Here is a 26,025-nt window from a genome sequence, read left to right as displayed (position 1 = left end):
TCACCATCACGGCCGCAGGCTCGTCCTTTCAACCCCGCGGACGTGACGCGAACTCCCCGTGAACCTCCTGGGCCGGCCGGCGGCGTCCGGGGGGGTCGGCCGGCGGCCAATGACGGGACACCGGGACAACAGTACTTAATGACTTTTATTCATTATATGATTTCAAAATAAAAATAACAATAAAATAACACGTTTTGTCCTTGTCGACAACTTGCATCGTACGGCCACATGGTGGCGTCGTAATGCCAAGTTTTATTCTTTTTTTTTCTCTAAAAATACCAAATTGAGTTGATCGTCTGCTGTCCAGTTCGTTCGCTCTGTCCGTCGTTCGTAGCGTTGACCACATACTAAATATGCAATACACATGAGACGCCGCCCTCCCCTTTAACCCCTCGATGGAAGAAGAACAAGAAGAAGAAGATAAAAAAAAAAGAAAATCAAACCTTTATAAATACAGGAAACCCTGTCTCCTTGTCACAGACACATGACGACCACTGACACAGGAAAGACCCCCGTCTGCACATGCCCCGCCCCCCCGCCCCCCCGCAAGGAACCATCAGCTCTGCCGCCCCCCTCCTCCCCCCGACCCCTGACCCCTGACCCCCGACCCCACCATCGAAGATCCACACAGTAGATAAGCTACCTGCTGTATAATATAGGTATTATATATAATATAGTCTCACTCCCGCAGTCCCCCCGGAGCTCCGGGGACGCCCACGCCAGCGGGTCCCAGCGGCTGATGTGTTTGGACAGACGTGCACTCGGGTGGGGGGGGGGGGGTTTGGACAGGAATGAAAAGATGCCAATTGTGAAAACACGGAAAATAAGACAGTTTGAGTTCCCTGAACCGAAGCGTGGCGCCCGTGTTCCGGTCCGCTTATTCCTACCGGGAGAAGAAGGTGATCGACTTGAGGTCAAACCCGCCCCCCCAAGACCCCCAAGACCCTCAAGAGCGTCCCGACAGCGGCTTCTTGGCGTTGGTTTTCATCAGTCATGACACGCAACATATATGAGAGAGAGAGAGAGAGAGAGAGAGAGAGAGAGAGAACATCCCCATAACATTTTATGCCAAAAAGAGATTCGACAGAATGTTTTCTTTTTGAATACTATAATAGCGACAAAACATGCCAAAATACAAATGAGACAATTAAATAAGGAAAAAAAAGGGTTGGCAAAGAAAAAAATAATATATTGCATGTAAATATTGTATAAAATCCTTAAAAATACAGTTCAGGTAACTACTTAAGTACTGAAGTCATCACAGCCAAAAGTGCAGAGGTCCATAAATAAAAGATTGGCCGCGGGCGGGCAGACCGGCGGGCTTTTCTCAAGAGTCGCCCCCCTTTTCCCCCGTGACCCCACTCCTCCTCCGCCGCCGCCGGGGTCAAAAGGTCAGAGTTCATGAACCGGGACACGGTGGGTTCCCACATTGCTGCGCCGGAGTTTAAAAAGTTTGTCAACTCTCCGTTCGCCGATGCGCCCCCCCCCCCCCCCCCCACCCGAAAAAAAACAAAACAAAAACAAATGAACAAACAAACGAAACAAAAAAAAACCTCGATCGCGCGAAGGTCGCAAAGTGGGTTGTCAGTAATCACAGCCTGGAGTTCTGCTGACAGAGGCACACCGAGAGAGAACGGGCCGAGACGGGTTCGGGGCGAGGCGGGTCATTGAAGGGCACTAAGGCGGGTGGGAATCCAGGTCCAGTTGCGACGCTCCAAGGCTCAGACGGCGTTTACAGTGAGTGCAGAGACGGTGTTGGTGTCGCGGCGGCCCACCGGCGGCCCGCCGGAAACAGCAGAGGGATGTATTAAAGCTATTCAAAGTGTCAATAAATACAGATACCGGACAGAGCGGGCGGGAGGGATCACTCATCCAGGGTTTGCACCTCATCGGGAGGCCACGCGAGTGTGTTCATGAGAGACAATGCATGACAGTGTGTATGCATGTGTGTGTGTGTGTGTGTATTTGTTGAAAAGGGGCCACGGGAATAGATGCACCCGATCAGAAATAAAATAAAATAAAATAAAGAAGCGTCTCTCCCTCAGTCTGCCCCCCTCTGGCTCCCGGTCTCACCAAGACGCTGAACCTCCAAACCCGGCGGCTCAGGACGGGAGGGGTTTGGCTTCCTGCACCCCGAGTTTGCGCTCCCGTCTCCAAATTTCAAAAACGATGAAGCGGATTCAGGGAGCGAGGTGATTTTGGTCGGCGACGCCGCCGCGCACGTTTCACCGGTCGCCCCCGATTCACTCAGACCCAAGAGTCTCCTTCAAGTGACAGAACTTTTTGGCGGCGGCGATCTTACAGGCACTGAGGACTTGAGAGCTCCTCCCTGAAGCTTGTCGGGGTCCCCTGGGGCGCCCCGAAGCTAGGACGGATCAACTGGGGGGCCGGCGGGAGCCTGCGGTCTGTGGACCGGATCCGGTGAACGTGTTTCCTTTGCATGGAGCTAAAATAAATGAAGGTATTTCTCCCGATATACTACCGTTACTGTTATGATGAAATAACTAACAGTTTCCGTTCATTTATCGCAAACGCGATCGATCCGAAGGTCCAAACCCTCCGAGATGTACTTCTTGTGGCAGGAATGGACCAAAAGGTCAGAACCGAGCCGGCCGGTCGACCGTCCAGATCCCGTCTTCGCCGGTTCTTCTCGTCACGAACCGACCGATGTTTCACACCCGAAGGTCCGAAGCGAAGCCGAGGCGAGTCCAAGAGGGCGGTCCGTTGAAAACATTTAGTGTTTTAATAAGAAGTGTGACACGTGATCCAAATGTCCAGACGTCACGGCGCTCCGGCGTCTGACTTCCTCCGTCCGACGATCCGTCCGATGATCCGCCGCGAGGAAGCCGGTGAGCCCGGGCTTCAAAAAGGTGTGTTTCCGTGCGAGCGGCGAGGAGACGCGGCGCAGAGGAAGCACAATCATCCTCTGGATGGGGATCCTACCGAGGCACACACGGGACCAGTCACATGATTTACAAACTTGGGAATTCTCCGGGGGAGGACGAATACTCCAATCGATAATCCTTAGGTGGAGACGACTTGATTATCGGTTATTAGGAGAAAACAATGTTTGGCTGATATTTTTTCCACGGCCACAAACGAAAGCAACCTGGATGTCGAGATTTTGGAGACGGATCTCGATCCGTCGCTTTTTCCAAAATGGGACGGAGAGTAGATTTATCGGATTACGTTTCTTCCGGCCAGTTGACAGTGAAGACGCTCCCCGTGGAGGAGAGATGGAAAAGCTAATAGTTCAGGAGTGTCTTCAATCAGCTGGGCTTCCTGCGGCTCGGCGAGGGAGAGGATCTTCTGAAGAATGCAAACCCAGGCATTTCATTTCTTTATCACGCACGGATTTAAAGCAAAGGGTTTATTTGACTCTAACCCGGCAGCTCCCGGTGGATCCGTCTGTCCGATGCTGCATCGGCCGGCGTCTCTATCGAGACTCGGGGAAATCGGGGCTCGCGCAAAACATTCTAAATTTCCTACATTTCTTGAAGGTCCTTGAGCGAGCGGGCGCAAAGGTGGCAAAAATCTATTGAGTAATTGATGCAGAGCAGAAACTGCCCTTCGGGGAACCGCCGCTTTTTCACTTTTTTATTTTCTCCCCTCACTGGTGTTCGGTGAAGAATTTCTTAAGACGCGCCACGGCAGTCTGCGTCGGGTTGTACGACAAACTTCCGGCGAGTAGAAAGTGGCCCGACATGAGGAACTGGTTGAACTCTCTCACGTGCAGGTCAGCCAGGCGGCGAAGGCCGAGGCCGAGGACCGCCGGTCCGGAGCCGTCTTAGCGAGACCGGTTCTGAGCCCAAAGTCATGGAAAACTAACCCGCCGATCCCACGACACGAGGCGGGACGCTGAGACCTTTAGCACGGGGACGCTCCACGTCGCTTCGCTTCCCTGCACGACCAACCGCAGTGACTCTCAGGTGCCTCCTAACTTGGTATGAAATGCTCCATCCTTCTCTCCGATACTTGACATCTTGTGAAGAGGGAACCTAGACCCTATTTAACAACAACAACAACCGAGAGCGCAGTCCCGTTCAAAAACACACAAAACAGTTCACCGCAACTTTTGACGATAGCTAATTAAGTTTAGTATCTACCACGGTCGCCTGACGCCCCCCCCACCCCCTCGCAACACTGAACCTAATCTGAGAAAGAAAGAAAAGAAAAAGAAAAAAAAGAGAAATGAATTCACCAAAAACTGAAGAGCTTGAGAATCTCAAGAGAGCCTGATAAGCAGGAGAACCACAGATAAAAGGGACCACAATCTACGGAGACACTGAAAAGAAACAAGGGATGAAAGCCATTAAGACAATACTGTTTTCTCAGGCATCCCAATTAACACTTCCTCAAGTGGGGAGGGGTGGCAGGGGTGTGTGTGTTTTCAATCTGTGTGACAATGGCGAACAGAGCGCACACACACACCCCGTCGCACTGCAAGTTGCAGAAAGGCACTAGAGTGGGGCCGTCGCTAGCCGTAGAAAAGGAAACGTGATTTACATTCATAGCTCAAAAAGGTTATCCTGACCACACTCTGGGAATAAATACACAAATGCACTTGTAGAAAAATAAAATGTAAAAAAGCGTGGCCCCTATCTTTTATTTTTTTTTTTTTCCTTATTTTTGGATCGGGGGAGACAAGTATGGCTACTTTTCACTTTTTTTTTTTCTTCATTTTTTTCAACTCCCCATCCAACCCACCACTTGAAGGCAATTCAGGAGTGATCCTCCACCGCTCCGGCCACCAGCGGTCCAGCCCTTTCATGCACGCCGATATGGAAAGAAAAGTGGCAGAGGAGGGATGGAGTGACGGGCTGAGGGTTGAGAACTTCCTCCATGGAGGAGGGGCTGCTGTTAGTGGGAGGTCAAGGCTCAGCTTTCAGTGCCAGGAAGAAGAAGAAGAAGAAGAGGGGAAACTCAACAGAGCACATGTTCAGACAACAGAGAAACACACACAACACACATCTTCGTGTACAGCGTGAGGTGTGTGTGCGGACGCAGGAGACGGATGTGCGCGCGTGGGAGTTCGGCGTGCGCGTTTTTTCACGTGTGCACATGTGAGTGTGCAGGAGGAGGCGGAGGGAAAACGGTTTGTCTTTGAGCTTCACAAAGGAGAAGCCAGTAACTGCAAAGACAACATCTCTCTTAAATGTCTCCTGAGCGCGCACACACACACACACACGCACACGCACGCACACACACACACAGCTCAATATGCTGCGAGAGAAATGAGCTCCAGCTGACAGCAGGGGGAGGGGAGGGCTCTGCGGAGCGAGGAGTGTGTGTGTGATGGTGATCGGGAGGAGGAGGAGGAGGAGGCACTGGGAGCAACATGAGTGCAGGAGCACGAAGGAGGGGAAGTAGGATGCATTCCACAGCTCAGCACAGAGGCTTGACACGCAAAAAAACAAAATGTGTGGCAAAAATACTGTAGACGCAGTGGATTAGTGAAGTCTTGGGTTCATCCGCCTCCCTCGTGTCGTCCACTCCGACACTCCTGTTTCTCCCCCGTGTCGCCCAAAGGTAATGCGTCTTCATGTGTGCTTGTGTTTGTCTGCCTGTGTGTGTGTGTGTGAGTGTGTGTGTGTGTGTGTGTGGTAGTTGTTCAAGGATCGGTCAATCGCTCGGGCCTGTGGAGCGGCTGCTCATCCCCCTCCTTGAGGGGATTTGGCGAGTCTACCTCCACGGCGGCAGTCCACACGCCCACTTCCACTCGCTGTCACGTGGCCGTGGCCTCCAGGTAGCTCTGTAGTTTGCGGACAGTCGACTCATCCAGTGAAAAGAGGTCAAAGTCAAAGGTGGTGTTGGTCACGTTAAAGTGACCCGTCTCCTCGATCAGGTTCACGATCTGGACGTGAAAAGAAAGGCGCTTCAATTATAAAACCCAGAGGGAGGAAACGCTCCACGTGTTGACTGGAAAATGGAATTCTTATTTTCAATTCGCACTTTCGAGCGAACTGGGAACTTTTATTTTGCGCAAATATGGAAATAAACTTCCCCGTTGAAATGAACTGAAACGCTATTGATCCATCGCAGGCCCCGATTTTGTGACGTGATTGTAAGTTAGAAAAATGAACTTTATAAACACAGAAATAATGCATGAAACATATGTTGATACATAGTAAAAAGGGATGTAAGGAAACAAACTGGTTCTTCAGTGTAGTTACCATGAAGATAAAGAGGTTTTAACTCACGGTTACAAAAGCAACTTGCACACTTTGCTTCCCGTCATGTCTACACTTCGAACGGGATGAACGCCGCTTCTCTTTTAAAGCCGTCAAAACGCCCCGACCGGCTGAGACGCCGCTTCCGACGCCCCGTCCGACCACCATCTCGCCGTCCGCGACACCAAATCCACACAAACGTCTCCTGCCTTCTCAGAAATGTTGCTCTCCGTCACGGTATCTCAGCGACAACAACTTCTCCATCTCTTCACTGACTGGTCCACAGAACACACCCCTCGCTCGGGCTTTTCCGTGATTTTCTGCGGTCCGCTTAGTCCGACTGCTTTAAACGCCTTGTTTTAAACGCCGGACCGCGGAGGTCAACGCAGATCCCTGAAAACTCCTAAGTGGTTCAGTCAAGGTCCCGCTGCATATCACATAATCATAAACTGATATCACTATTTCAAACGGTCTCCACATGACAACATCTAAATCACATTTCTGAGATGAGGCGCGGCGTCAGACCCGACGGCTTCTCGTTGGACCGTCTTGCGCATTGGTTTTCATGTACAAGACGTTTCTTGGCGTGAATGTGAACGCTGTCCATGTGGAATCTACATTAAGAAAAGGACGACATACCTTTACATGATGGGATCATTCAGTAAAAGGTACTAGAATCAAACCGTCCACGCTCGCTTTCACTCAGAACCGACAACTAATGCAAGAAGTAAGCGTTAAATAATGAAACAAACCCTTCATCCTTGAGTCTGAGCGCGGATGGAGGCGAATCATTCAGTATTCCGGTGGAGTGCAGCTCCCCGTTTATGACGCTGCAGCTCATATAAAAAGCAGAGATGCGGCGCCGCTGTGCTAAGGCTTGCCAACAAGGGCGTCAAAACTTTTAAGTAGGCTCAAGAAGAAAAAAAACACACAGAGAAGAAAGCATCTCTTTCACCGCGGAAGGGAAATGAGAAACAGGAAATCAAATACCTCAACAACTCTACACGCTGAGCTGAGCGCACAAATCAGACTGCAAACCAGACACACCCTGGAACTACAGATACTTCAGCTGGAACCACATCCTCCGGACGCAAGATTCATGGACAGCAGGGTGGAGAAGATGGAGACCGGGGCGGCGGGACTTTAAAAACAGTTCAATGTAAGTGAACGGAGGAAGACTCACCTGCTGTAGGACGTTACGCTCCCTCAGAGCCATCAGTCTGCGATGGAGGTCCACCAACTCTTCTGTGTAGGCCTGAAGCGTTTGGGTTGGAGACACACAAAAAATTACCAGAGATGTCAAAGGTTCTGCCTTGATTTTAATTCATCTTTATGCAGGATTAGAATGGAACAGAAGCTCAAGAGCAGGTAATGCATTTGAAACTTGTATGTTTTCATGTAGACTATCTGTGTGTGTGTATATAAATATAATGTAAGCGAATAATACAAGACACAAATTTCACGGCTTGTGGCGGGAAAAACAAAACAACAAAACAACAATACGATCGGCATGAAACCAATATAAAGTGCACAAAGACTACAACTCAAATGGAGGCTGGATCAGCGGGAGCCCGGAGCTATTTTCATTATTAGTACATTCGTAGAGTTCTCCCTCTTTATTCTCGGGGGTTACGTTCCAGAACGAGCCGCCATAAAGCAACCGTTTTTTTAAATGTGATAATTTTGTATATATTTTAAAGCTTTATGACCGTCCCCACGCTCTCATTTGCCTTTTCCTATAATCTCGTGTGTGAAACGGACGAGGCGAGATGCTGAATGCGTGCTAATGCAGAGAATCGTGCTGTCGGTGCAAATCAGAGGGCGGGAAACAGAAACGCCTGCGCCGGTCGGTCGCCACTGGAGAAAATGCTTCATGAGAGTAATTGAAACAATAAATATATAAAAATTAATTCATACAGCAAAAGCTGCGGATATAGTGAAAAATCCACAATCTAAAATTGCCCGGCGGATTTAAAATCCGGATTTCGGAGTGGGACCACCGAAGGTGAAGCTGACTACTGTATTTGGCTCGTTATTGCTTGTGGCTTTGGCTTGTGGGCTTAGTTTTTCTGGGGTGACGTTTCTCACGACGGACACAAGCGTCTGGTCGTGTCTCGGGGCAAAGACGAATGGAACTGGGAGGGAATGTGATCGGATAATAAAGCAGAGAAACAAAACAAACCAAAAAGGCCTCTGTGGCCCGGCGGTTGGGGATCAGGTCTCTGGATATCAGTATATTGACTATAAATCAATGCGGTGACCAGATATCACTATATTGCAAGTAAATCAATGCATTGCATAGGGGTTCAGGGTGAAGCAAAAAAAAATGAAATTTTGATTTACCCTTCCTACCTTGTCGTATCCCTTCTTCAGCACCTTCTCCGAACGAAAGGAGGAATCTGGACTCTTTCTGCCGGACACCTGAAGTCAGACCGGGAGGTGGAGGGGGAGCAGAGAAGAGATTTGACAGAGTGAGGGGTCCATCTGCAGGGACGGAGGCCGCCATGCCAGGCGGACCGACGAAATGCATCCCATTATATTCACAGGGAAAAGCTTCTAGAAACAGTCAATGTGGATTTGTTGAATATGAAACGACTCCAAATGATCAAATGAGCGGCACGACAACGGTCGAGGATTTAAATAGTGCAGTCCTGAGACGCCGCTGCTTCAATGGCAATTTGTCTCAAGTTAGTCTACATTGAGGAGCTAAATGTCAATAAGACAGACTCAGTCATTCTGATTTAATAGCGCTACTGTACACTGTACATTCCTCTATTAGTTTCCACAGAAAAGCACAAATTCAGAGGATGAAGTGGACAGCTGGTCGACAAATCTCCCGAGGATCTGGGCCAAGCATGGGAAAGTCCTCATTCCAATCAAATGCCTTTGTGATTTGAACGTTTATGTTCTAGTCAGCCGCCCACGGCGTGTGTCAGTGTGAATGAAGGCTGCAAAATAACAACAACAACAACAACAACAAGAAAGAGGTCTCACTTTGTTATTGGAGGAGCTGTGTTTCTGCGGGGGCGGTGCAGGGTCTCGACTGGGCCGGTGCGAGCCGTCACTGCTGTCGCTCTCGCTGTCCAGGCTGAGTCTGACGGGGGACACGGGGGGAGGTCAGAGGTCAGAGGTCAGCCATGCACTTTACTGACAGACAGCGCGGTGTCCCGCTGCAGCGACACACATCTGCATCTCGGAGTAATACTATGCATCCCATTCTATTTACAGGGAAAAGCTTCTTGAAACCGTTAATGTGGATTAGTTGAATATGAAACGACTCCAAATGATCACGAAACGCTGCTAAAATCACATAAACATATGAATCTGAAACAGCTGCGATCCGATGGCAGGGCCGGTCCCACAGGAGTCAATGGTCAGAGCGGCGCGACAGGGTGGAAGAGTGGGCACTGGGTTATAATGGAAGGAATATAGTTACGAGCAAAATATATGTAACATATAAAAGGAAATGCCTTGTGCAGGGAATGTTTAAAAGAATAACAGGTTTTCAGTAGAAGATGTGGATTGCAAAAATAAAATAAGTATGAATATTATAAAAAATGCCCAGATGAGACATGGCAGTGCAAATAAATGATTTCTGTTAAATATCAGGTTAATCCTATCTTCTAATTTAATCCTATGACAATTCTTTGTAAGCAGCAAAGCATCAGGCAGAAAAAGACAGGAGCGTGATCTCTGTGACCATCAGGGTCAGTGAACTTCACAAAGGACATGAAGAACAAGCGGACACTCGTCACTCCTGACGGTCCACTCGCGTTTAGCAGAACCTTGACCCGACGGGCGAAGACGCACTGACCGAGAGTCACGGTTGGGAGGGTTGGTCTTGATGGGGGTCTCCTCCTCCGAGCTGCTGTCGTCGTCGTCAGACTCCTCGGACTGGATCTCCTCCACCATGGACCGCAGCGGGCCTGGGAGGAGACCAGAGTCCAGCTTTAGAACAACCGCCAGAGTCCTCAGAGATCAAAAAAATAAGGACTTCCTCTACGGAATAAATGTCACCATCGCGATTCAAAACACGTCGCAAAATCCAAATCTGTATTTTGTGACTATGAATAGGTTTGTACGGCGCCTTGAATAAAAAGGTCTTATTATAATTGTAAGTATGACGACGTGACACCTTCGCTCTGTCCGATGATGTGGCGAACGTGCGATATGTAAACGTTCATTTTTAACCTTTCAACAGGTGCAATATACATTCCTGCCTCTTGTGGATCCTGTTTTCTGTCCACTTCCATCCCGATGTGAAGTTTTAAAGTCCACGGCGTGCCTTGTGACGACCCGTGACGAGACGTGAAATTACAATGAATCGCTTTAAGCTCGACTTGCCCCGAATAGCCGTCGCCGAGCGTACCTTGTCCTTGTTTCTGCCCCGGCTCGAAGTCTGAGTCGGAGCTGGAGTCGGAGCTGGAGCTGGAGTTGGAGACGCTGGTGGGGGCCGACTGCTGCCGGAGAGGGAAGAGGAAACACGGGCCGGTGAGACCAGAGCCAACGTCTTATCATTAAACCAGATCCGACTGGGGAGAAAGTCTCACAGTTCTTTGTCAAAGCAATTGTATAATGAAGGGACGAAACAATATATAAATTGGCAGGAGCGGCGTAACGATCACAGATTACACTCTTGGAAAGCAAACAAAATACACAGAGAGTCGGTGGCTTCCAAGAAAGTCTGCCCCCCTCGTACCTCTGACTTGGAAGATGCTTCGTCCTCGGAGTTCGACTCTTCAGACTCTGGAAGTTTCTTGGCCTCCTTTAACTCCTGAGTGTCATTTTTGCTTCTGGGCCAGCGACCCTTCTCCTTGGTGGGCTTCTTCTCTGCGTAAGGCTGGCCGGCTGCAGAAGAGGAGGACACGCGGGGAGAACTTCCCGTGAAGCTGCTTCCAGTGGGCCCCTTCGGCCCGTCAGAGCTGCCCTTTTTCTGCTTCTTGGCACTGGGTTTGGGAGACTCCACCGTGGAGGGCCGTTTCCCGGGGGCTTTGGACTCTGTTGGCCCCGATCCTCCTCCAACTCCTCCTCCTCCGCCTCCTCCACCTCCTCCAGCTCCACCACCTCCTCCAGCTCCACCACCCCCTCCTCCGCCTCCACTTCCTCCTCCTCCTCCTCCCCCTCCGCCGCCACCACTTCCCGCCCCCCCTCCTTTAGGAGACATGCCCTCCATTTTCGACTCCTTCAGGGTGAGTTTCGGCTCCTTAAAAGCAGCTTTGGGAAGGACTTTAACTTCATCTTTCACTTTGATCTCTGAAGGCTTTTTGGACGAGGAGGACGAGGACGGGTCTCGTCCGCTCTTGCTGCTCCCGTCTCGGTCGTTGTCCCCCTTGGACGTGGCTTTGCTCTCCGAGTCTTTCCGGGGACGCTCGCGGTGCTCCTTGGTCAGTTTGTGCGGTTTGGGTCCTTTGCTGCTGCCGCCGCTTCCTTCTTTGCCGGGTTCCTGGAGAAGATAGAGAAGGTGTCACCAGCCTGCACTCACGGGCCGCCGCTCTCAACGACCAATAATATGTGGAACAGTTGTTTGTTTTTTTCTTTTTACTCCGGCCACAAACAGCGGTTCACAGAAAAATAACCGAATGGCTCCGACAGCTGTTCAGATCAGATTACAGGAGGTCGGCGTCCCCGCTATACAGCAAGAATCCCGCGGATAATTTCAAAAATAAATTTCAACCCGAAGCAGCCGGCGGCAGAATACATCCTCAGGCGGCGTTTGTTTGGAAGCGGCGATGTGGCTTTTGTGCCGGCGTTCGCTCTTTGGGTGCCGCGTGCTGTTTACATCGTTCTCTCCCTTTTGTGTTTGCCTTTTTATTGCAACTTCATTTTGGTCATTTTTCTGTACTATAATTACGCTCTCGCTATTGTTTTGCTTTGGCCTACGTCCCGACGTTTCCCGATAGGTTCTTACGACATCAGGGTGTTTGAGGTCAGGGAAGTGACTCAGGCTGTAGGAGTTCCAACTTGCGTTGAAAACGGCCTCGAGTCGTTGTAATGTAAGTGGAGGAATCCCTGTACTGTCTGATGACCGACGGCGTGAGATTAAATTCAGCCGTACTGCCGATGTTGCGAACGCAGACGGTAGGCCCTGCTGGGGAGCAGCTTTAAGTTTGCGGAGAAACTCTGCAAAGGTTTGATGTGGCAACAAAATCCCGGTGAGGGGCCGTAAAAGCTCTTGACCACAGAGACACAAAGCCAGTATCTTCACTCTGCCCATCGACATGGCTGCAAGCATACTGACGAGGCTTTCAAGGTTGCCGTATTAACTGGGTAAAAGCATTTTGGAGGCTCTTTGGAGAAAGAAAAAAAAATCAAAATGATAAAGGGCTGATTGTAACTTGGAGAAATGTGGACGCCGTCATTCCCTGCATCTGTACTGAAGCCTCAGCACAGAAGTAGCAATCAAGCTCCAGCTGCATTTGCAAGTCAATGCTCTCAGATGCCAATCAATTATCCAAGCTTCGAGTTCATTATGTGTAACGATACCAACGTCTTAATTTTAGATGTAGCTGCAGCAAGAACCAAACATGTGTTCACACACACTCTGGATTGGCGTTTTTCAAAGTCCACCATGATACACAAGAGAAAGATTAGCCATTGTTTACACACAGGTTACACACAGGGATATGGACAGTATTGTTTCGGAGTCACTGTTTCCAAACACCAGGACGACCAGGAGACCGCGAGGCCTGAAAGGGTAGAATTTGCTCCCGATGCTTCATCGGCCATTCACGTCAACGTCACCCGATGCCGGCGGGGAAAACCTTACAAACGTTCCTCGAAAGGGAATTCCTGCGAGTGACGTTCTCGTGAGCTGGCGCCGCACGGCCGTCTTTCCTCCTTGTCCTGCTCGTACTGACGCGTCGGCCCTTCGGTTAACTTGCCTTCACAGCGCATTAGACACTAGAGGCAAGCCACGGCAGGATCTAAATAAATCTTCTTCCACTTCTTCCCCTTTGGGCTTTTCCCTTCGGGGTCTCCACAGCCAAACCAACTTCTCCATCTGACCCTATTCTCCAGATCCTCCTCTCTCACTCACTCCATCCACCCATCCATCCATCCATCTTCTTTTTGGTCTTCCTCTAGACCTCCAATTCCAGCATCCGTCTACCAATATTCATCATCCCTCCTCTGTCCATGACCCGACCACCTGGCTTCTCTGACTTTCTCTCCAGAACATCTAAGATGTGCCGTCCCTCTGATGGACTCATTCCTGATCCTCTCCATCCTGGTGACTCCCCAAGAGAACCTCAGCATCTTCATCTCGGCCACCTCCAGCTCTGCCTGCTGCCTTTCGGTCACCGTAACTGTTTCTAGGCCACAGGGCGTGGCTGGTCTCACCACCGTCTTGTACACCTTTCCTTTCAATCTGGATCTAAACAAATACATTCACCATACTGTCATACTGCTTATTTCTACTGCCATTCATGACAAATTTCCTGCCGCGATGTCACGGGTTGAAGTCGAAGCCGTGTCTGTTTTTTGTTTCCTCCTTACATGTCCTTTCTTCTGGAAGATAAGGGCATACATGCATAGCTATGCTGGAGCACAGTTGGTAATAATTAGAGGCCTGAGTCAGCCGGCTCGCAAGGCTGTTTGAGGATTTTGTTCGGAGCATACGATGTTCATTAAGCAATTTCCTGTTACCTTTTTTCATAAAATGTCACTAAAATCTGGCAGGAATGATCAATGAAGTTTGGAAGACAAGAGCGTAAGAGTGGCGCCTCGGCATCGAGCTGACCTTTGACACGTGAGAGGTCTTGGTCTTCTTGGGGTCTGAGAAGGCAGACAGGGGGATGGTGGGGAGCATCGGGTAGTCTGGACTGGGCCTGGACACGGCTTCCGCCACCTCCGGAACCACCAGGACCTGGTCGGACAGAGCAAACCTATATTTCTAACCACTCCACGCCGCGATCGTGAACTGGACCGCTGGATTCGAGGGGCGACCTCACCCCTCCAGCTTTGATCAGCTTTCTCCTGAAATCTTTGGTGGGGTTGTTGAACGTGAGCTTCTCACAGCGTAGGTGGTTGACGGGCGGGTTGCCCTCCAGGTTGAGGAAAAGGTCATAGTTGAAAAACACCTTTTTGGGCTCCTCCTAAAAAGAAAAAACAACAAAAGATTGTGATTTGGGCCACAGAGCCAAGGATCGCCACGTTCTCTGAAAGACCTCTGTTCAAGGAATACGCTTCACATTTCTACACTTTTGTTTCACGCCTGTAACTTTGGGAGCAAAGCTCTGATCCACGACAGCCACCAGCTCAGGCTTCCATTGTACTTCCTGCTCCACCAACCCCATTTCTTGGTTCCCTTTGTTTACTGGTAGCACAGATACGTTGTAAGGGTGCACATGGTATCGGATCTCAGCAGAATAGTTTCAGCCCCATCATAAAAAAAAGAAAGAAAAATGAATCCGATAATATTGGCCAACTTTGATAAGTGGTGTGATTTCCAGCTTCAAGACGGAAGCGTGACTTAACAGAGGTTCTTGGGAATTCAAAATCATACGGGGGAGCATTCTTGTCCCATCTGACGAAAATTGCCTTTCGTTTGTTTCAATTTCAAATTTCTACTCCGGATCCTTTTATTTACGCCAGTCTTTTTTCTTTGTTATTTTTGTCACGATGCCTACTACTAATCATTTTTTATTAAGCGAAAAGGGAAAAGGTTACAAAAGACATAGCGTTTCATACTAAATAATCTTTTAATGTAGATTGGTGCTGGATATAAATCAACAGTTCAGTATCAGTCGGCGCCCAGAAAGGAAATAATGGCCGAACCTCTCTGGGGAGGGAGTTACTTGTTTTGGCTTGTTTTCACAGGACTGGTTTCTTGTTTCTGTCACGGAATCCCGCAAAACTGGGCTCGAGGCCCCGTGAACGCATACGGGCCGTTTCAATGTAATCTGAATAAATACAGAAACACAGGAGCCGCTCTTGTGGACCTATAAAATCTCCAGCGAGAACAATGCGTCTTCTAACCTCTCCCTCAAAGTGCAGCTATGTGGAAAAAATAAAAGAGAATAAGAAGGGGCGACTCATTTTAACATGTTGCAATAACTCCGTTTCTTAATGCTAATCATATCAGCCGTTTGGGAGCAAACGCGTACGCTCTGTGTGTCTTTGCAACGTTATTTTAAAAACAAATGATGAAGAGAGACATTTTCAGATTTCTGGACCAGGAGCTTCAGAATTGAGATGAAGTGACCTGTTATTTCTGTGTGCATGTCAAATCCAAACTGAATATGTCCACTTGCTGCGTAAATGCAAATACTAGATATGCAGATAGCGGGTAAAAGAGACAGACGCAGATTTCTTGACATCCAAAAGACCTTATCCATGATGCTCACCAGCCACAGCCATCTTGTGTACATACAATTTGATTTCTGATGCAGGATTTCAGATATGACCTATAATATTATATTGTTTTCATTGTTTTATGATGTATGTGTATATGTATTTATTGTTTTCAATTTATTGTGTGTTCATAGAGAAGACGTGACGTCGATTGAAGACGACACGCTCGGTTCTCAATTTCAAGGAGTGATTTGTTGCTCACAAGTTGTTTTTTCTGACTCCCAGAGCTCTTTGTTAACCTTTGTGGCCGACAACAAGGTCAGAGCACTAAAAAGGGCATCCGAGGTTGTACTTTGTGATCACCCCCGTTCAGAATTGATTCTGTGACACCGCATGATCTACAGGACCGTAGTCCCTTCGCTCCTTCCTCGTTTTTTGGCGCCTTGGACGAAATTTGTTCGGGTCATATTTTAGTTGCCTGGTGTTGAAATTGATTTCAGGAGCCGGAGCTGTTGACAAAGAGCTGTTTGATGACGGCGGCCCCCGCTTTTCCCCGAGAACAAGCCGACAGTAGAAGGAGGAGGAGCTCCGACAGTAGAACGGCGAGCTCGGGGTAAGAGATAGGAGCCACCGGAATTAGTCTGTCGCCATGCAAATGCGTGTCAGACCTAGAAACTAACAGAACAAATGCTACTGCGACGAGAGCCATGTACTACTATGGATAGAATTTAGAGTTGGTTAAGTGCTCTAATCCATTTTTATTGTGCAATTACTAGAGGAAGGAAGGGAAACCACTGAGGAATCTATCAAGGGAGCCGGCGCACACAGGAGGCTTGGAGAATCTGGATTCAAATGGAGTAATAACACATTAGCAAATTGAGATTCTATGGTTGCGGCGGCTTAAATAGAGAACGTAATTCAATTTTTGCGGCCGTGCAAGTCATATGCTTGATTTCTCCATCTTCGGCTCCACCACAGCGAAGAGCTGGTCTTTCGGGGAGCTCGCCACGACCGCCCGCGGTTCCTTCCATCAGTTACCGAGGAAACTTTTTGGATAGAGGGGCCGGCCCGAGATCCGGCTGCGCTCGCTGGAATACTGCAGCCGCAACGGAGGAGCCTTCAAACTCCGAGAGCTCAAGGGGGCAAAGTGAGACTTTTAAACTCCTCCTCCTTTTCGCCTGTCCTCGCAGAATCGAACGGGGTCGTAGTTAGAACTCTTCCAAGCACTTTAAAGAGGAAAACTACGATTTCGACCACGACAAGAACAAGAGGCCGTTCTGCCCTCTTTTCCTCTTTGCAGCGTTTCTTGACGTTTGCAGTTTAGCCTCTCATGCGGTGAAAGATCTGACGCCACACCTTTCATATCTTTTCGTGAGATCAAACGTATCTTTCATTTAGACTAAGTGGCAGTTCAATCAGTTTTGGTTATTCCTGGTCATTCAAATTGGGGCAGAAATGTCACTAACTCAAAAGGTCTCGCTAACACGTCCGAGCGCCACGATCGGGCCGAGGCGGAGAGTCGGCAAACACTCGCAAACAAGAAGTCATTTTCTACAAAAATCCATCATCTGAACCTAAAAGGGCCATCGATGAGTTTATCAATGTCTGTCTTTGTCAATCATCTGATATGAAATTCACTATAGAGGAGAAATGGGTTTTCCTGATTAAATGACAAAACTAATCCGGTTAACATGGTTTAGATTCCTGCCTGAAAACCCTCCCTCCTGACGAGTGTTCAATATTATCCCGCCAATTTCACGAGAGGGAACATTTATTTTTCCTTCCGCCCAGCAACGCTTAACTTATAATGTTTACGGTCACGCCACAGTTTGCCACGCATCGGGTCGATCTCACTGTGTACGATGTCACGACCGTTCACTCAACCACCCAACTCTGCGGAGCGTGTGAGGTCATTTGGGTGGTTGAACAACCCCTGCGGGTCCAAGTATGGAACGGACTGTGGAGAGCAGGCGCACAGTAAAGCAGCAGTTCACTGTTAATGAACCATCTAATAGAAATAGAATAAATCTATGAAACAGATTTCTAGTTGGTTTAGTATCGATTCTCAGATTAAGTCCTGCACAGAGCAGAGTTGCTATTTTGAATTCAACTTTGAATGTTTGAGGGATGAGGATCATTAAAAAACAGAAACTACTGAGGTTTTAGGTGCCTGAAAAATCAGTGGAAAAATGAAGTATTTGCGTTGTTTCGTCACGTTATGGACTCATTTATGGACGTTTCTTTTTGCATGCCAGTAGACTCGTTGTTCATGGTTTGAGCATGATGTGTTCAGAAAGCTTAAGTGAAATATCATAAACAACTTCAGAGCTCCGGAGTCAGGACAAGACCGTACGGGATGAGCTTTGGAATCGGGACGTCGGCGTGAGGACATTAATCGTATATCCGGCCACCCTCTCAACAACACACAATTACAGACCTCTGCCCGTTTCCTCACCTTGTTCTTGAAGTAAACCTCGATGGGCATGAGGAAGCCTGCGTAACCCGACTCCTCCACTTTATACGGAGGCTCTTTGCATACTGCAGGGAAACAGATGATGACAACACTGAGCATCTCCACGGTGGAGACATGGGATAAACATGACATGACTAATTACAGGCTTTATCATGCAAAAGGAAGTAGACCGTGAGACCCGTGAAATTCAATACCAAATTAAAACCACTTTCCCGTTGTCTATGGCGCTAACGTATCTCGTTTTCCGCGTTCTGTTTTTCCAGCAATGGTAAGATGTTTTGTTCTGGGCGGCAGCGGCTGGGTTGATGGAGGGACTCCCCTCCGATCGGGGGCTGGCCGGGTGAAAGCACGTCCACGAACGGGTGAACGTGATCCGGTGGAAAGCTCTTGGGAAAGAGCGAGCCGATGACAGGGCGCCGTAAGCCCAAACCATTTAACATTATGATTCACTCATAATAATGTTCCCCTAATAAAAACTTTAGGCTTCTCTGATATGAAACCCTAAAATTTAACAAGTGTAAACCAATCAGAGCAAAAGCCTGACAGGCGATATATCGTGAAAAACGACATTTTCATGATGTCGTCTCATACCCGATCAAAAAAAGCCTTGCTTGAAAAAAAGACCGAAACTGAAAAGTAAATCTTGTAACGCTGTCTCGATCGCGCCTGCCATTTTAAACCTCGACGATCGCGTTTTGAAAAATGTCTCGTAATGCTCGATCGCTCACTAGACGCACTTCGTTCACGAGACGAATCATTTTGAGTAACGCCGCCACGTGAAGTGGGTGTATGTAAGTGCCGTCCTCACAGCGAGCCTGTGTTCGAGCGTCACCGCGGTGTGTTTGCCGCCGTACCTCTCTTGGGTTTGGGGAAGCTCTCGTGCAGCCGGAAGACAACCTTGTCGACAAAGTGCTGGATGTCGCCGGTCTCCGGTCCTCGGACGAACACCATCCAGTCATGGGTGAAGCCCTCTGACGTCACCTTCTTCCTCAGCTGGGCTCGGTGTCCCAACTCCAGCTTCACCTGCACTGTGCACTGGACATATTTGGGGACAAAATCAATGAAGAAATTGAGAAAATGGTACAAAAACCGTGTAACGGGAGTTAAACGGGGCCAGATTTCAAAGAAAAACCATCTCAAAAAGAATGAGATGAAGATGTCTTATCAGTGCACGCCTTCACCCCTCACATGCAACGGGAAGCGCGCAAAGCTCTAATAACCGCTTGCAACATCTGAGGAGGCTTCTCGATAGAAAAGTGCACGCTAAGTAACTCAAAATAGATGAACCCGAGCAGCGTTGGATATCAACACGATGCCGGATTCAGCGCTTTCATGAAACTGGTGTTTCATTTAGCCGACAAATGTTCACCGACCCGTCACTGGACCGGGAACCGATCATCATTTTGATAACCGGGGAAACCTCAAACTCTTGGTGGTCGCGGTTGCTCGGGTGTCACGGTTTACAATCAACCAACGAGGTCTTCAAACGGACATTTATTTTCTCCGGCCGCCGGTCGGAATAATCAAACGGGTCGGACCGCAAACAGATCGGCTTGGAAAACTGACCTTTTCAAAGTGAAAACTGAGAAATCGGTCGGTGAACATTCTTGTCACGGCGACCGCCAATGAAAATATACACACAATACAGCTAAATTGTAATCGCCCGATGTTATTGTAGAATTTCTACGTTAGTCCAATGAACAGTTTATAGACGTAAGAAATCAGCAAACGTCCACACGCCTTTTGAAATGTTCAGCCGTCATGTGGAAAAACAATAGCAAAAATTGGCCAAAATCGGAATTTTCTATGCCAGAACCAGCAAAATCCTGGGTTTAGCGGCGTACCAAAAAGACAAGTTGCCTAAATGCTAAATCAAAACAAGTTACTCTGAAGGAATTGAAGGTTTTTTTTCTGTCATTCTTGCATTCCTGCGCTTTTCAACAGAGTAACAGGTAGCGGTTGAGAATACCAGCATCGTCTGTGACCGAGCGCCACCACAGCCGCTGCTTATCGGCTTCTGGTTCACTCCTGTGTAAAACCCCTCAATTACCTTTCAATTACTTTCCGACAGGCAGCTCTTTGAGCCAACAGTTCATCCCTGTTGTTCATCTGCCAGGAACAGGTCCTCCCTACCACGTGCACAGCCCCAGGCTTCAGGCGCTCCTCGATGCCCACGGCCGGCAGACCGGACAGCGGCGGCCTGGACGCCACACAACTGTGAGCGGCCTGAGGTGCATCTGCAGCGCTAACACAAGCTCACCGCCTCACCCGATCACACGTCCAACTCCGATGTCTTTCTTATCCATGTTGGTCCCGGCCCGCACACATCCTGTCTATTTCTGCTGATTTATTTTCTTCTTGTCACTGCTATTGTCACTCTATTTATACTGTTGTTTAGTTCTGGCTGTGTATTTTTTTCAGTCTTTCTGTTCCACTCTGTTGTCCATTCGTATCCCGGATGTCGTCATCGTTGTTGTTGTTGTTGTTGTTGTTCTTGTTCTCCCTGCTGTCTATTTATTGGCGGATGTCTTTGCTTTCTTCTGTCTTCAAATGGTCTCTCTATTTATATTTATATTCAAATTTACTCTAAAAACTTTTTAACTGTAACGCTGCTGTTGCAAAGGAATTCATAAAGTTTATCTAAAGTGAGTGGCATTTATTCCCGATCGGAGCGGAGCAACACAAAGTGGGACGGGTGTCGGGAGGCCAACCCTCCGCCTGCAGTCCGGAGGAGGGACGAGTCTTTCGGCTGCCAGGAACCAGGAACCAGGACCGTGAGCGCCACGAGCAGATGACAGTGAGGGGGCCGCAAATTTGGGGTCAGGAAATCCACAATACATGACGAGGCTTTGGAAACGGGAGCACGGAAGGGAACGGGAGGTCGGGGGCGGCGGGCGGGCGGGCGAGCGAGCGAGCGAGCCGGCGGGCCAGCGAGGGCCGACACAACGGCACTTAGAGTCCAGGGGAGGACTGAAGAATTTGGGGATTTGGCCCTGGCACTGAGCAGCTCGTGAGATGGGACTGAGTGGAAGGATTAGAGGGGACAAGATTGAGATGAGCACTCTTTGGCTCACTCTCACACACAGACACTCACTCTCTCTGACACACACACACACACACCACACACACTCTGCCTGGCATAGTGCCCGGCCATTCTGTGGCTTTAATGCCCTTAAACTCCAGACTCCACCACACCCAGAGCGAGTCCCTCCGACCATCAACACCTCCCTCTGTTCGACAAAATGAGGAATGTGATAAGGACAACATTAAAAAGTGGGATGAGAACGGACCCAAAATGGATGCCTTTTCTTCAAGAAAGTGATAGGTACAAAATGAGCAGGACGCTTAAAAAGAAAGAAATAATGATAAGGATTATTTTATATGCCTTACTTCTGGAGATGCCCTGACTTTCTGGGCAATTTTTCAGACTTTCATGCCAATTTCATTTTATTCTAACAAAAATAAATCGATCTGAGGGCATAACAAATGTCAATTTTTCTTCCGCAATGAAAAAAGTTTTGGGTTCTCTAATTGTGGCCAAAACATTTCTCAAACTTACTGCTCCTGGTGAGTAAACAGAATCCTGCAGATTCTGAATGTCCTCATAGGACTTGACCTAACTTACTGGACCTCCACGACATGATGCCAGTGCGCAACATATTGATAATCCAGTGCATTTAATGTCGTGAAATGACGGCTTTCGGAAAACGGTCCGCTTAAAGGAGGAGCAGCACTTGCGGCTCACTTGATGCCAGCGAAGGCTGGACAGAGCTGTTGCTGCGGGAACGACGTGATGAACCGTACCGGTCTCCTTCGCCAACTAGACCGCCACAGAATCAGTCGTACCGAGACTTTCGGAAGAGCCTCCGATGAACCTGAGAGGTCTTACGGCTCTGGTTGTGAGCCGATGGGTCAGCGCGGTTCCATTCAGCTCACTGTGATACAGACGGAAGAAAAAAGAAAACAAAACGCTACGCTGACCTGGAAGATTACACCAAGTGTGTAAGGACTCAAGACTATACCAGGCTGGGTACAGTCAGCATCACGGCTGCCCTTCAAGGGCCATTCGGACACAGAGGAATCCTACCTGTCCTTTACATTGTCATTTATAGTTATTCATATGTGGCGTTGAAAAGAGCGGATGATCTTTTCCCACCCTGGGTCGGATCACTTCTTCACTTGTTGTTTCATGTGTTCAAAACAGACCCGGTAGTACTTTTGCAAAAAAGGTACCAGAAAACAAGTGAGGGCTCAAAAATCAGCCTACAAAAACCATAAGAGAGCATGTGAGAGACCCTTCAAAGCAATAGGAAAATGAAAAAAATGAAATCTTACAAGTAAAATGAGGGAGGAAAAAGATGGACATCAATTGAAAGAGGTCCAACAGACGTGAGGGAGAAACCTGACAACGTATATAAACAGAGGGTAACAAATTTTCCTTTGAGGACTTTCCTGTGCAGCTGGAAGAGGTAATAAATAGCAAAAAAGCAATATGTTTAAGATCTCGATAGAATTGTAACACGAGTTTAGGTTTTCTTTTATTATACTACTGGGTCTCTGGTGATTTCCGCCACAGATGTATAACAGAACCAGATACGGTGTTGGAATTGGGAGCCACCGCTCACTTCTATAAAAAGTCGCTCGGTGGCACGTGACAAAAAGAAAAAAAAAGAATCATTCTTTCGTCTCTTCTAGACGTTGAGGATGATACTGCACCAAATGAACACATCACATCAGGACAGTTTAACTGAGCTTTTTGGGGGTCGCAGTGTCAAAAATAATTAGCGGGCGCTATACGACCGCAACAACAGTCTTTTGGGGCGATCGTGCATTAAATACCATAGGAACAATATCACTGCTTGCTTCCAATGAAAATGGGCTATTTTACACCGGGAGCTGTTACTGTGGCCAATGTTCTTAAAATGAGTATAATCTGAATTGCAAAGTAAACCAATAAATGTTTGGAGAGGGATTGTTAAGCAATCATACGGATGGATTAAAAATAACTTTTGGTATCTTTATTTATGAATGTAATGCATCAATTATGACAAAAAAGGCAAAGAAAAGTTAAACTGTTGCCCTCTCGGCCTTTCTCTTTCTCATACACTGAGTGTCAATCGAGGGAAAAACACATTTTGGCAGACACTCTGGCTCCGGGGAAAATTAAAAACTCCCAGCTGCCATGTAAATAATATCCCTCATGGCCACATTGATCTCTTCCAACTAATGAACAATTAAAACGAAAGTCTCCCTGGAAGGAGACTTTCGTTTTAATCGCTACGATAATTACACATTCTGTATTTTAATCAGCATTGACTTCACCTTTCCCAAAACTTTCCCAAAGTAGCAGAGTCACTTGGATTTGAGAGTGGTCAGTCCCGAACAGCTTCTCTACAGCTCCCAAGTAAAACAATGAGTATTGGAAATAGGGTGTGTGTGTGTGTGTGTGTGTGTGTGTGTGTGTGTCGAGGGTTTCAGACCGGGCTACATGAGCTGTCCTCCCGACCGCAGTCCTGATAGACACACAACTCACACTGCTTTCACCATATAATCAACACGGCAAAATAGCAAAAGGATGACGGCTCCAGAGATCTGGTCCGTACTTCAGTTTGGAAGGATTTTGGGTTTGTTAAGGCCAATTCTCCATGATTCCTTACAGATACGTTTCAGCAAAGCACGCAGAGCTGTGAATTTTATGTTTAACAACAGATTGGTTCATGTTTATTTAAGGTAGTTGTGACAAAGGCCAAGAAAGACCACTGAGAGTAAAGCAAGACGTCTTCTTGGAGCTGCTGCTCCATGAAGCCGCTATCAAAGTGAAAACCTCTCTTGACCACAAATTGTCTTGAAATCTGGTTGTTCTGGATGAAATACTGATCCCTTAATGACAACAGATTGTTTTATGCGGTTCTTGTGAGGTCGCACATATCGGGACCGTCTCACTCCAGTAGATCTGAATAACCTGAATTTGTTTTGGTAGGGTATTGTCGCGATCTCGCTTTGACTTTTCGTGGTGGACCTTCCTATTTCCCGCCGCTCTCCAAAGCCTGCGTCGCATCTCTTTATCTGAACTCAAACAGCTCAATTCAGCAGTGGGAATCATCCGCTTTCAATTCAATCCAGATGTTTGCTAGATTGCAAAGCGGCGCGGCTGTAACGGTAGCCGCCGTTTTTGACTCATGGGACGGCGTCGCCGGCGACCGACCGATCGTACCGTTCAAGTACGAGAAGCACCGGGCAGCAGGTCTCGTCTTCAACTTTGACCGGACGACAAAAGCCACATTTTGACTTAAACCTGATGTCTGTTCGACGAGAAATGTGTGAACGGACTTAAATGTGGGTGTCTTTTCCTTACACCAATTTGAAACTGAAAAGCCAAGGAGACGGGTTGCTGAAAAGCGCCTACGCTCCACGGCGAGGAAAAAGCCAAGATACGGAAAGAAGGACCACATTTTGAATCAATTGGAGCATCCCGAAAGCCAGCAAATTTGAGACTCGGGCCACAGAATCGGTAGCACGCAGAGCAAAAGTATTGAGCTTGAAGGAATTGCTTATAAATCTGACTTTTCGCGATCCCACACTTTTAGTTTGGGCAGATTCCTGCAGGGCGAAGGCTGGGAGTCAAGTTCAACGATTTCCCACAGGGTGGGAAGGACCGGCCGGGCTCTCCACCATGATACGAGCCACGATCGCACGAAGAAGGTGAGCGACTGTTCACATTAAGCGACTATTACCGGGGCGTGGGGGCCAGGGAGACGGCTCTGGACGTCCGCGGAGGCTCCCCAGGCCGCCGGCGGGGAGACGCCGCCCCGACCCGGAGAGGACAGACGTTTCCCCGGCGCCTCGCAGCGGCTCCTTAGCCTTTAGCCGACGGCCGAAGCTCTCCCGGTAGCGGAGGACTAGCTTTAGCCTAGCCGGACAAAACCGCGGCTCGAAAACGCTTCGGACGCCGTTAGAGCAGCTCCGCGCTTTGTTTTTGATTTGAAAATAAAAGCGGCGGGGGAGGGAGAAGAAACAAACCCCGGCTGCTTGTTTCTTTGTGTGCCCCGGCCGAGGCTCCGTCCGTGCCGCGGCGGGCTGGAGCTAGTTAGCCGTAAATACCGATGTATGAGTGGCCAGCTAGCATAGCTACAGAGCCAAACAACTACGAGTTCATTAGCAGCGGCGGCAGCGGCAGCCCCTCTCTCTCTCTCTCTCTCTCTCCCTTCCTCTCTCTTCCCTTCTTCCTCTTCCTCTCTTTCCCTCTCCCTCTCTCTCCCTCTCTCTCTCTCTCTCTCTCTCTCTCCTCCTGGCGAGCAGAACACAGGATTCATTCCTGCCATGCCAGCGACAAAGCCGCCGGCATTTTCTCCGCCAAAAGTTCATTCACCCCGAGAAACGCGCCGTACCTGGTTCTCCATGTTTCTCGCGGCGCCTCAGCGGTCGTTGTGTTTCTTTACAGCGGCGTCGGCGGCGCGTCTCCGCCGCTTGCGCTCCTCATTGTGTGTCGGTCGAGCCGAGCGAGTAGCGGAAGGCAGCGGCTCCCCTCCCGACCAGGCGGCTGCTGGCAGGCAACCAAAACAGAAAGCCAACTCGGCCAATCGGACGGCGGGATGTTTCGTCGCTGTTAAGAGGCGGCCAATGGGAGCGTCCGAGGGGCGGGGCGTCGCCTCAGCAGCCAATCCAATGACAGGATGTAGCGAGGGCGCTGCGGAGTGACGGCGGGCTCGGCCCAATGGCAGCGGCGCGCCTGCCAGTGGAAAATGCACGGCGTGCAAATTGATTATTAATCGTGTCATCGATGCGTCGCCACAGCATCCGCATCCGAACGTTACCTGTGATATTATACTATGTCAACTTCTTTCCACGCGTCGCCTCGGACGGCAACGAGGCCTGAAGATAGAACGGGCGATGGAGCTTGCAGAGTTATTCACTTTTGTGTAATTCTGCAAACGGGAAGGACTGTGCGAAAGCGAGCAGGTCGGTGCACAAGCAATTGAGAATGCACTTTTTGTTGGGCTGGGGGGTGAAACTCCACAGGTAGCAGTAATCTGATTACTCTCCCTCCGCTTCTGTTGTCCAAATCTGCAGCCTCGACAGCGGATGTTTGAT

General features: G+C 48.8%; 1 protein-coding gene across 1 annotated transcript; it reads right to left on the bottom strand.

Annotated features, from left to right (window-relative positions):
- Window positions 1-1,504: 1,504 nt before the first annotated feature.
- Window positions 1,505-25,459, bottom strand: mllt1a (MLLT1 super elongation complex subunit a). Its single transcript, XM_086162302.1, has 13 exons — window positions 25,323-25,459; window positions 18,789-18,969; window positions 17,917-17,999; window positions 14,120-14,263; window positions 13,909-14,034; window positions 11,304-11,613; window positions 10,870-11,219; window positions 10,540-10,630; window positions 9,985-10,096; window positions 9,165-9,264; window positions 8,514-8,591; window positions 7,354-7,425; window positions 1,505-5,854 (listed from the first exon to the last, which is right to left on the bottom strand). Exons 1-13 carry the CDS (start codon window positions 25,332-25,334, stop codon window positions 5,726-5,728), a joined length of 1,788 nt encoding a protein of 595 aa, XP_086018428.1. The 5' UTR covers window positions 25,335-25,459; the 3' UTR covers window positions 1,505-5,725.
- Between the last annotated feature and the right edge of the window lie 566 nt (window positions 25,460-26,025).

This window comes from Fistularia commersonii, chromosome 16, assembly GCF_037954325.1.
Source record: "Fistularia commersonii isolate RoL2024-O1a breed Wild chromosome 16, RoL_Fcom_v1.0, whole genome shotgun sequence".
In the NCBI taxonomy this organism is placed as follows: Eukaryota; Metazoa; Chordata; class Actinopteri; order Syngnathiformes; family Fistulariidae; genus Fistularia; species Fistularia commersonii.
The sequence above is the reverse complement of the archived record's forward strand: the minus strand, read 5'-3'. Positions and strand labels throughout refer to the sequence as shown.

What these genes read in the sequence shown, in the direction of transcription:
- mllt1a (XM_086162302.1), bottom strand. An exon ending in AGCTGATCAAAGCTGGAGGG is followed by an intron (nt 14,035 to 14,119) that starts GTGAGGTCGCCC and finishes CTGTCCGACCAG; the next exon opens with GTCCTGGTGGTTCCGGAGGT. An exon ending in CCTCCCAACCGTGACTCTCG is followed by an intron (nt 9,265 to 9,984) that starts GTCAGTGCGTCT and finishes GTCCCCCGTCAG; the next exon opens with ACTCAGCCTGGACAGCGAGA.